The sequence below is a fragment of the Vigna radiata genome, chromosome 4 (genome assembly GCF_000741045.1).
Source record: "Vigna radiata var. radiata cultivar VC1973A chromosome 4, Vradiata_ver6, whole genome shotgun sequence".
Classification (NCBI taxonomy): domain Eukaryota; kingdom Viridiplantae; phylum Streptophyta; class Magnoliopsida; order Fabales; family Fabaceae; genus Vigna; species Vigna radiata.
The window spans coordinates 7,961,345-7,972,658 of record NC_028354.1 but is presented as its reverse complement, the minus strand read 5'-3'; the positions used below and the strand labels follow the sequence as shown (position 1 = coordinate 7,972,658).

The following is an 11,314-nucleotide window of genomic DNA, read 5'->3' as shown; positions in this document are numbered from 1 at the left end:
TTGTATGAGGATAAGGGAAGCACTCAGATTGAAGGATATTGTGATGCAGATTGGGCTAGTTCTCCAATTGATCGAAGATCTACTACAGGATATTGTGTTCTACTTGGAGGAAACCTTGTATCTTGGAAAAGTAAGAAACAAAGTGTTGTTGCTAGATCTAGTGCTGAAGCTGAATACCGATCTATGGCTTTGACTACATGCGAACTTGTATGGATCAAACAACTTCTCCAAGAATTGAAATTTTGTGGAAATGAGCCGTTGAAACTGTATTGTGACAACCAAGCAGCCCTTCATATTGCCTCCAATCATGAGAGAACAAAACATATAGAAATTGATTGTCATTTTATTAGAGAGAAGTTGTTGACTAAGGAACTTGTTACCGAGTTTGTCAATTCTAATGAACAACTCGGAGACATTCTGACCAAATCTCTAAGGGGGCCTAGGATTCAATTTATATGTTCCAAGCTTGGTGCATATGATCTATATGCTCCAGCTTGAGGGGGAGTGTTGAAATATATTGTATTGTTTTAACTAGCTTTTTGGTTTTGGGCTTTTTAGAAGCCTTATTTACGTTGATCCATAGTCCCTTAAATAGGGTACTATGTGTAATAGAATTACAGCACAGTAATAATATTTTACTTCTCAGTTAACTCTCCAAACTTTTACAGCCATATCTATTGATTTATTTCCTGGATGATTCCAAAAGTGCAGTTATTTCTGAGGATGTTGGACATTTAATTGTAACTGTCATATTTTCAATCATAAACTTTTTGTTAACCTTTTTATTTCCTTTCCCCTTCCCTTCTTTCAATTTCTGACTACTAATTTGAAATGTTTTTTGTTTGTATGTAGAATGATAACCAACCATTAGTACCCGTCCATAATTCGCATGTGTTTGCTCTTTCCCAAATCTGTCCGAACAACTTGAATGGGAGTATTTTGACGTAAGTTGTGTTTGTTTTGTGGGGGTTGGGGGTGTACTTTGAAGTTTGAAATTTTGAATATTATTAAATTACTGTTTATTCTCATTTAGCACAGCATGGCTTGTCTCGTAATTTTCACATTCGGGCTGTACATTGTTTTTTTTTTAGCACAACTGCTCTAGTATTTTAATCATATTTGATTTCTGGTAAAGGCCACTTGATCTTTGTGATACAAATCAAACAAGCCCAGATGGTCTGTCCCTTGGTTATCAAGGATCTCATACTGGTGGCTTACCAATGTCAAATCATAGTTCTGTACCTCCTGTGCATCCTTCAGCTGGGTTGAGTTCATCTATTCCATCATCTTCTGGTGTGAATCTTGGCAATAACTTATCATCTTCTGGTCCATTGGGGGCCTCTGCCAGGTTAGAATATTTTATAACAAGCGTTTTTTGCTGTACAATTATTAAATGTAAGAATATTAGTTATTAGTTATTCAATGTTTTTGGAATCACATGTGTTTTTAGGGATAGTAGATACGGAGTTTCACGAACTCCACCTTTATCAGTTGATGAACAGCAGAGAATACAACAATATAATCAGATGTTGTCTAGTAGAAACATGCAGCAATCTACCATTTCCGTGCCTGGGTCTCTTTCAGGAAGTGATCGAGGTGGGGGGAGAATATTGCCTGGCAGTAATGGTATGGGCATGATGAGTGGGATCAACAGAAGCATGACAATGACTAGGCCAGGGTTTCCAGGAATTCCATCATCATCTATGCTTAGTTCTGGGGGCATGCTTTCTTCTAGTATGGTGGGGATGCCAAGCCCTGTAAATATTCATCCTGGAGTTGGTGCTGGACAAAGCAACTCAATGCTGAGACCACGGGAGACTGTACACATGATGAGGGTGAGAAGTGTTCATATTCTCTCAGAATTTAATTTGGGTTCTATGGATAACAGTTAACATTTAGAAGTTGAAATTTTTTGTGGCATTATCCATCCAACTAGCATACTAGCTTTTTAACATTGTTTCTAATAGCTCTATTGACTTGGTAATTTTCAGCAAGTTGGTTCTATTTTGAATGATTTGGCCTTGTGCGTCAGTCAACATATTTTATTCTGACTAATAATAGTTCTTCCCATTTTCTTTAGCCTGGACATAATCAAGAACACCAAAGACAAACCATGGTTCCAGAACTTCCGACAATGCAGGTTACACAAGGAAACAGTCAAGGCATTCCTGCTTTTAGTGGGATGAGTTCTGCCTTTAATAATCAGACAACTCCACCATCAGTTCAGTCTTATGCAGGGCATGCCCAGCAGTCACATCAATTATCTCAGCAACAGTCCCATCTCAGCAATCCCCGTCCCCTTCAAGGTTCAAATCATGCTACTAATCCACAACAGGCCTATGCCATCCGATTGGCAAAGGAAAGACACTTGCAGCAACATCAGCGATATCTGCAGCACCAACAGCAGCAGCTTGCTGCGTCGAGTGCCTTGATTCAACATGGTCAGACGCAGTCCCAACTTCCTATATCATCCCCTGTGCAAAATAATTCCCAGGCACAACCTCAAAATTCATCGCAGCAAGTATCTCTTTCCCCTGTAACTCCAACATCCCCTTTGACTCCCATTTCTTCTCAGCAACAACAGCAGAAACATCACCTACCACATGGTTTCAGCAGGAACCCTGGTGCTAGTGCATTGACTAACCAAGCAGCAAAACAACGGCAGCGGCAACCACAGCAGCGGCAGTATCCACAGCCAGGTCGGCAGCATCCCAATCAGCCACAGCATGCACAGGCTCAACAGCAGGCAAAACTTCTGAAAGGACTAGGAAGGGGAAACATGGTCCATCAGAACAACTCTGTTGATTCTTCTCATCTAAATGGGTTATCTGTACCTCCAGGAAGCCAAACTGTTGAGAAAGGTGACCAAATCATGTCCATGATGCAAGGTCAAAACTTATATCCTGGATCTGGTAATCCAAATCAACCACCCAAGCCAGTAGTTCCTGCTCATTCTTCAAATCATTCCCAGTTGCAGCAAAAGCTACATTCTGGACCAACAAACACTTCTTTGAAACAACTTCAGCCAGTGGTATCTCCATCTGATAATAGCATTCCAGGAAATGTTTTGTCAGTTACTGCTGGCCATATGGCATCATCTCCACAGACAGCTGTTGCTTCTAACCATCATCAACTGCCACTGCAATCCCAGCCACAGTGTAAGCAAAGTAACCAGACTCCATCAGTTCAAAGAATCTTACAACAAAACTGTCAGGTGCATTCTGAGTTGTCAAACTTGTCTCAATCTGATTCACCTAAAGTTGATCAACATCCTGCAAACAGTGGCTCCCAAGTTGGTACAAACACTGCGATGTCTCCAGGTTGTATGGATGCAGCTAGTGTAACTGTTCCTCCTGCTGCATCTTCTCAGTGGAAAACGTCAGAATCACCATTTGATTCCAGTTTGGCCAATCCAGTTACTCAAGTGAGCTCTCTAGGCAGTACAACACATGTTGGAAATGAGCAACCGACTATTAATCAAGGGATGGGACCACAACAATTACCAACTAGCGTAGCTTCTCATCCACATAATTCCGGAGGGCAGTGGCAGCAGCAGCCAATGACTCTCCAACAGCAAACTTTACCACAGCCTATCCCAACTCAACAGTATCAGTCTCCAGAACATCAGCAGCAACAGGAGCAGGAGCACCATTCTCCAAAAGATGTAGCTTCGCAACATCAACCTCAGCAACAAGTGAAACATATGCAACAGGGACAGAGCAGTTTGCTTATCCGGCCACCCAATTCTAAAGTGGAATAATGATGTCTAATTGATGGAGCAGCTGAGTGTGCTTGGTTCTGTCTGGATTGGAGTCTTATACCCTTTTACTACCGTTGTACAGGTATTTTATATTCTATGCCCTCGTGTTATGAAAATTTAATGACTATCGAAATACATATTTTACTGAATCCTGTTTGTGGAGGATGGCCTAAAATTGAGAACTTTTCATGGGAGGAATATGTAAAATTTTAGCTTGAAAATTGCTGTTTGTGAAGAGTTTTCCCTCATGGTAATCTTGGTATTTGATTATCCACTTGGACAACAGTGACATTGTGACAGAAACCTGGATTGTTAAAAATAGGAGATATATCCCCTGAATATAGCTACAAACTTGAAAGCATTTATAGGGTTTGCACCTCCCTACTTCAAAGACTGCAATCCAACTTAATAATTGTTACTAATTGATGGAGTTGTCAGCACATTATTCTCAATTATACATATATAACTTAGATATATTTTATTATAAAAGATCTGCACCTCATAGACTTGAACATTTTGGCCAATTGTTCATTAGAGTTGACAAAATCTGGTGATGTCTCCGGATTTCAACTTTTCTCTTATGAAATGATAATCTATTTCAACTTGTTTGGTCTTCTTATGAAAGACATTATCGAAGGCAATGTGTAATGCTCCTTGGTTGTCACATGTAAGGTGCAGTTGGGAATTTTCTTCAAATTTAATTTAATCCCTTAGAGGAGTTGCTATAGCCATTTGAGCTCACAAGTGATTACGGTCATTGACTTGTATTTTGCTTTTGCATTTGGTCTTGGTACTGTTCTGCAATATTAAATTACATCCAACAACGAAACAACAACCTAACGTGGAGAATCTATCACTCTGGTGATCTTACCAATTAGCGATGGAATACCCAACAAAGGTTTCTCTTTTCTTTATATATAAGGCCTTTTCTAGGAGCATTCTTAATATACTTTAGGATTTGTACTGCTATATCACAAGGATCTTGACTAGGAGAGTTACAAAATTGACTTACTATGCTCAATTGTCTAACTCTTTGGCTTCTTCTGTCTTCGTTTCTGAGCTCATTTCGTTGTTTTGATGTACGTTGGTGTTGGGACACATTCAACCTTTCAAGGTCTTAGGGTTCCTCTTCTCTCATCTCAAGTTTGGTTGTTGTTCTTCATCTTTGAGATGGATTCAATAGGCTCTGCTCCTATTATTTCTGCTACTGCTACCATTACAAGTGCAAGACTCAACTAGAAGAATTGTTGGCCTTGGTTTGCCTATGTGGAGTTGTGGTTTCTTGGTCAATATATCATGACCACTTAGAATCTAAAGTCATAGATTTGAGTGGCAAAAGATTGACTTCCAACCATGTGCTGTTTTATGGTAGTTACCTGACCCTGATGTTTTTTTTTTAGAAATGCTTAGATCCTCCAAAACAAATTTCTCTCTTTGGAAGAATGTGCAAGACATTTTTTGGTAATGATTTTTAGCCTGTCTTTGATTCAACTCAGTATCTTCCAAAAAGACTAACCATGATATGGTGTCACATGACAAAGGTTAGGGTTGTAGAAGTTAAAAGATTTATAGTGGTGAACTCATTAGAGGATTTGGTCTTGATATTGAGAAGCCTACATAGGATTTTGATCATGTTTGTGATTAGATACTAGTCAGTGGTCAAATATCTTCTATGGATGTTTTAATCACTAGACTCATCCATGTGCCTAACTTAATGAACGATGGCAATCAAATTGAAGTTATTGAAACTTTCGCCATGACAATATCTAGTGAAGGAGGAGGAAGTTGGAACATGAGGACCTTGTGTTAGGAGTGGTTGTCCTCAACGCTCATATAAGAGAATGGGTCATCTATGAATACGAATACCGACATGAACAATGGACACGAGATGGACACAAACACTTCGACATGTGTTGTCTTCGCAATGCTCATACTATACAAATACTGACATGGTCATTGGACACGACACATGCTTTGACACGTGTTTTCTCTAAAATGTAGGATACGAGGAGACATATCTATATATTAGATCATTATGGATTATTTACTTTAACAACCAATACTTATATACTCAAAAATCTATGTAGTGCGGATTCTAACATGAATACCAGACACATAGACAAGGACACTTCGCATCCGTAGTCTCCAAAATATAGAACAAAGGGACATTGTTATCCATATGCAGCTATGTATTTAATGACAATGGAATTTTATAAATGCAAATAATATTTCTTTTTGATGTTGGAATGGTAAAACTAAAGCAATGTCGATACTCAATTAGAGATTTATCCGAGGATTCACTCAGGGTAGCCAATATTGATACCAATTCCCCCTCCTTCATTCACATTCACGTGTTCCACTCCTCACATCTGCCTTCATGGTCTAATTTCACTTCCCCGCCACTACCATACCCATACATACTTGGCCCCTCGAATGACTATGATGATTTTACGTGCAAATAATATTTTGTTTGACTTACATTTATGCTTAACGTGGTGATTGTGTCTCCTTGAGAATTCAACTGATGAATATGTACTCTTTTGTTATATGTATTGCTTAATATCGGATTCCTATTAATTATGCATCCTTTTTTCCCTTATCTGGATCTTACCTTCAATTTTATTTTTCTGGTGCATTTATCTATATTTCTCATGGCAGTATGCAAAGAAGACTTCAATTTTGTTTTGGTTTGTCTGCAGATGATGCTGGTCATACATGAGGGCTTTGGAATATGGAGATAGGTATCCATTGTTTTCAGTAGGTCCTGTTACAAATTAGGAAAAATTGTATTGGTAGGCATCACTGCTTACTTATTCATTTCGGAGGTCTTGTATATTACCGCTGTTTTTAGAGGGTATTTTTACTATCTTCTTAGGAAAGAGACGAATATAGAGGTATGTGTACAGCGTCGTCTCATCCTTGTAACCCCCTCCCTACTTTCCGTTTTTTTTTTGTCTTGTTTTCTCCGCCCTTGTGCAGAGGAACTCGTTATTTTTGTTCTAGATTAGTGAATGTATTATTAGCCTGTTAGATAATTGGGATAGGAATCATTTTTATGAGTAAAAGCCAATTCAAAGTTTTGTGAATATCTGCTATTGGTGTATGCAAATATTTTGATATTACAAGTTTGTAACCAATTTTTTAGTTTCTGAAATTGGACAAAAAACTGAGTAACAAGAACTTGATTATATGTTATTTTTGCATATATGTATTATTTGTTTGATGTACAAGAAGCAAATTTTGGAATTTGATTCAATTCGTAGATGATTACATCTTAATTCCTTGGAAAAGATCGTAAAAGTGTAAACTTTGATATTTATAATTGTCTTATTTAAATTAATATTATTTGTACTGATTATTTTATTCAGTGTACTGGTATTGAGTTTGACGGTGACCAATCCTTGCCAAATTATGTTTATATTTTTAGAAGTTTGGATTGCATATCAAATGCCAAATTGAGCCTAAGATCATTGAAAAAAAATTCAGGACAGTGAATTGTGAATCACGCCCAATGAAAGTTAGACAAATACAAAGGTAGAATAAATGAAACATACTTGCATATTATACAAAATAGGCATTATGTTGCATTTAATGTCTTTTCTGCTTAATTGTATAAATCACTCTTACAAAGGGACACAATAATAACTAGTTAGAAGTGAAAAATAAAATCCTAACTACTCACTAGATGTCTATAATCAAACTATTTATCAGATTGTTTACTTACTACATTTAGTTATCTACTCACTAGATGTCTACAATCGAACTATTTATTCTAGATATATCTCAGTATAGTAAAAACTACAAAACTTAAAATTGGATTTCAATCTCTTTTTATTTTTGAAGTTGCTACTAAAAATTCACATTCAGCAAGTTCAAGCAATAATCCATGAACTTGTTAATTAGAATTGGTTTCATGAATACATCTATTTGATTACATTGCTTGAGAACCCTCTAAGAGTATTTGAGAATCAATCATGAGGATAACTCTAATGTCCGTATTTTTCTTATGTATCTTATTATCTGTTTTATAATTTGTTAATGCTCCTACTTAAGGTTCAAATATTTACTAACTAGACTAATTGTTTATGCAAGGTTTGGTCTAGTGTATATCATCATATACATCAGACTCCTTAATATGCTGGTATGAGGAACATGAAATATGTATTAATTCTCCTCATCAATGAGTAAAGTTGAGCTCAAAAAGACACTGTTAAAAGTATGATCATGACTTTAGCATGTTTTATCCCAAAATATCCTAGAACCTGTTGGATGTATTATCTCTGACACCAAAATAACTTTTAGGCATGATCTTTATTGATCATTATCCAATCTTCTAAGACGCACTCTAATCTATCACTTAAATTCATTACAGAAGACGTTGCAAGATCCAATTCTACCTGATATAGAAACATCATCATTCAAGTTTTCAAAATGTTGAAGTTGAAGAATATATCAACAATATATCTTTTTAAGCCTTACTGTGTATGTTTTGTTCTTTGCTTGGTTGTGAGAAAAATATCCTTAAAATTGGGAAGCTTTTCCAAGTGAATTTTCCTTTTTATTTTTGAGATTAAGCTGTAACTTATAGATATTTGTGTACTCGTTATAATAATTTGATTGATTAATGAAACCTTTTAGGTTATGTTATTAAGAGAAAATTGACCGTAATTTATGAATTTGAGTGAACCAATATACTTAATCTTTGTGAATTAGACAGTTTAATTAGAATTATATGAAAAGAGTTTAAGCCTCCATTTAACATCCAGTCTTCTTCTTGAGTAAATTGTTTTATCACATTTTTGGACTCAGGTTCAGTCTTACCTTTATCTATGAAGTGAGAAGTAGGACACCCAAACACTTTCAACATTGAGTAGCCAACATATTCTCCTTATCACATCTCAATTTATGTCTTGAAATGAATTATTGTGGATATAAGTAATTTTTATTTAATTAGAAATTATAAGAAATTGTTATGTAAAGAACCATACCATTTGTCAAAGAGATTTTAAAAGCGTTTATTTTTATAAAATACCAATTCATCCCCTCTTGGTATTGAGAAACAAAGTTTATTTATTCTAACAAAAATCTTTTACTTCTACTTTCAGTCCCCATTGTTTTTAAGTCCTCATTAGCTTTTGAAAAATTATACTTTGAGTTGTTGTTGCCTAACAAGTTACAAATAGCTTAAGGTGGACAAAAACATTTTTGTAAAGTAGGTCTTATTACTTTTGAAAAGCCTAAAGAAACTAAAACAAAAGGTCTTAGTGTTTCAAGTGTTTTGAAAGGGGGAATATTTCTTTTGAATGTCCTCATAAAAAAACATTGTTTTTAAAGGATCAAGACACTAAAAGGCGAGATGACTCTCATTCTTGACCAAGTGAAGAAAAAGTTTTAGATTTTGTAGAAAAAATAACTTCCTTTCATGAAGGAAGCAAAATAATATTTTCTAAAGAAACTTTCCAAAAATACAAAAATGATTTATTCATTTGATCTTTACTTTAGATATACATTTACTATGGTGCAAAAATTCATTCAACTTTTATTTAATGGATATTGTAGGTACATCTTTGATCCAGGAGGAGATCAACAACTAAAGTTGTGCTTCCTTAAATATCTTCCCGGTCTGAGCACATATCGTTTTTTAAGAGGGAGGGTGTGATGGAAACCATCTTAGGAACTTGATGGAGATCTATCTAAGAAGCTATATGGCTAGGAGAATAGAAGAAGAAGAAGGACTTCAAGGACTTCCAATCTTGTAGAAGATGGCGTTTTCAAACATGTTTTTGCTTTCTCTTAAGCCTTGTAAATATATACATAAGTCTTTGCTTTGGACCTTGCATTTTGGCAAAGATATCATTTCATTTTTAGACATGTTTTCACATCAACGATTTTCAAAGTTCAACAACAACCAGCTCAGAGGTCCAAAAGATGTGTGCTTATAGTTAATGGAAATCTCTTTGAGTCTAGTTTTCAACAAAAAAAAAAAACATCATTTCATTTGGAGTTCTGTGAAGAAAGTTATTGGTAAAACACTCAACAAAGGTCAAAATTGACAGGATGGTTGTTTCTTGAGTTGGGCTTGCACGGGACGTGATCCACCTTGCTTTTAGCCTTAAGGTACTTGGATAAAGGCTTCCTTGCATATGATTAGCAAAAAAGAGAGGCAAGATGTGTTTGGATGAAGGAAAGACGAGATGTGATTGGATGAAAAAGAGGAAAGAGGCTCTCATTCATCCCCTTTTGGCCAAAGAAGCTTCTAGGCTATTTTCAAATACATGTACTCTAGCTCTCTTCTTCAACTATAAAGGAGAAGCACCCTTCTTGTATTTTCTTAGAACTTGAATGACAATAATGAAACTTGCAAGCCTCACTTCTCGAAGTTCTCACTTGGAGTTGTCTCTTTTCTAAACTTCTACTTTTTTTTCAAGATTGGCTCAACCTCCTATTAGGATGTATATCACGCCACATTCATCAAGCCACTCAACCTCCAAACTTCATGCTTTCGTGCCTTCATCTACTTCATCAAGGAGTCTTCATAAACATTGTTGAAGGAGCTTCCATCAACCATTTATTTGTGTCCAGCACACTTTAAAATCATGATCTATGTGTTAGAACCATCCAATACCATTTTATTGGCACCCAATTGCTGAAAAGGGGTAGTCCATGTTTTGTTGATGTTTCATATGAGGATCTCCAAGAATACTGACTTTCAAGTCTTCTTTGCAATGGACTCTGGTTGGTTCTTTTCATTCCTTTAAACTCTATGCATTTTCATTCACATTATTTATTGGAATTATTTTATTCTCTGTTCATATCTGCGCATTTATGTTCATATATTTTTATACTTATATTCCTTTTTTATATTGCTCTAAATAATTATATATATCAATTGTACTCTCTCCTTATTATTCAATAAAAAATACAATATTTCATTCTTTCTTCTTTTCTAACATGGTATCAGAAGAAAATTAATTNTTGATCACGTTCTTCCGCAACCAATTCTTTTACTACCTAAAATCTTCATCTTCTACCTCTCGTTCTTGGCTTTCNTACAATTTTTTCTACTTCAATGGCTTCTACAGTTGTTTCTTCTAATAATTTTCAGGCACAGTCACATTCCTCAACTTTGGGACTTTCTCAAGAGCAAATTCAAGGTCTATTGGCACTTCTCCCTCAATCTAATCCCATAGTCACACATTCTACTGGTATAGTAAGTTCTCATAATGTTTCCACTTCTTCTCACGATCAAGGTAATATCTCTTCCCAATGGATTNTAGACACAGGTGCTACTGATCATATATGCAGTTCTTTGTCTCATTTTATTTATTATCATAAAATCTCACCAGTTGAAATTTCTCTACCCAACAAGAACTCTTCATTTGCTCATTTTTCTGGCACAGTTTCTCTTGNNCCACACCTTACCTTACATAATGTCTTGTTTGTTCCTAATTTTTCAATCAATCTTATTTCGGTCACCAAGTTAACTAAATCTCTCTCTTGTAAAATTATCATTTCTGAATTTTCATGTGAAATACAGGACAAGTCCAACCTACA

General features: G+C 35.8%; 1 protein-coding gene across 4 annotated transcripts in view; it reads left to right on the top strand.

Moving 5' to 3' along the window:
- Positions 1-6,848, top strand: part of LOC106759130 (chromatin modification-related protein EAF1 B) — a 31,063-nt gene extending 24,215 nt beyond the window's left edge. For all 4 annotated transcript variants that reach the window (XM_022779756.1, XM_014642135.2, XM_022779757.1 and 1 more), the window contains exons 19-23: positions 853-944; positions 1,136-1,348; positions 1,451-1,835; positions 2,081-3,842; positions 6,460-6,848. In XM_022779756.1, coding sequence (XP_022635477.1) covers positions 853-944; positions 1,136-1,348; positions 1,451-1,835; positions 2,081-3,760 — 2,370 coding nt within the window. In that variant the 3' untranslated portion in view covers positions 3,761-3,842; positions 6,460-6,848. The remainder of the gene's footprint in view (positions 1-852; positions 945-1,135; positions 1,349-1,450; positions 1,836-2,080; positions 3,843-6,459) is intronic.
- Positions 6,849-11,314: the final 4,466 nt, after the last annotated feature.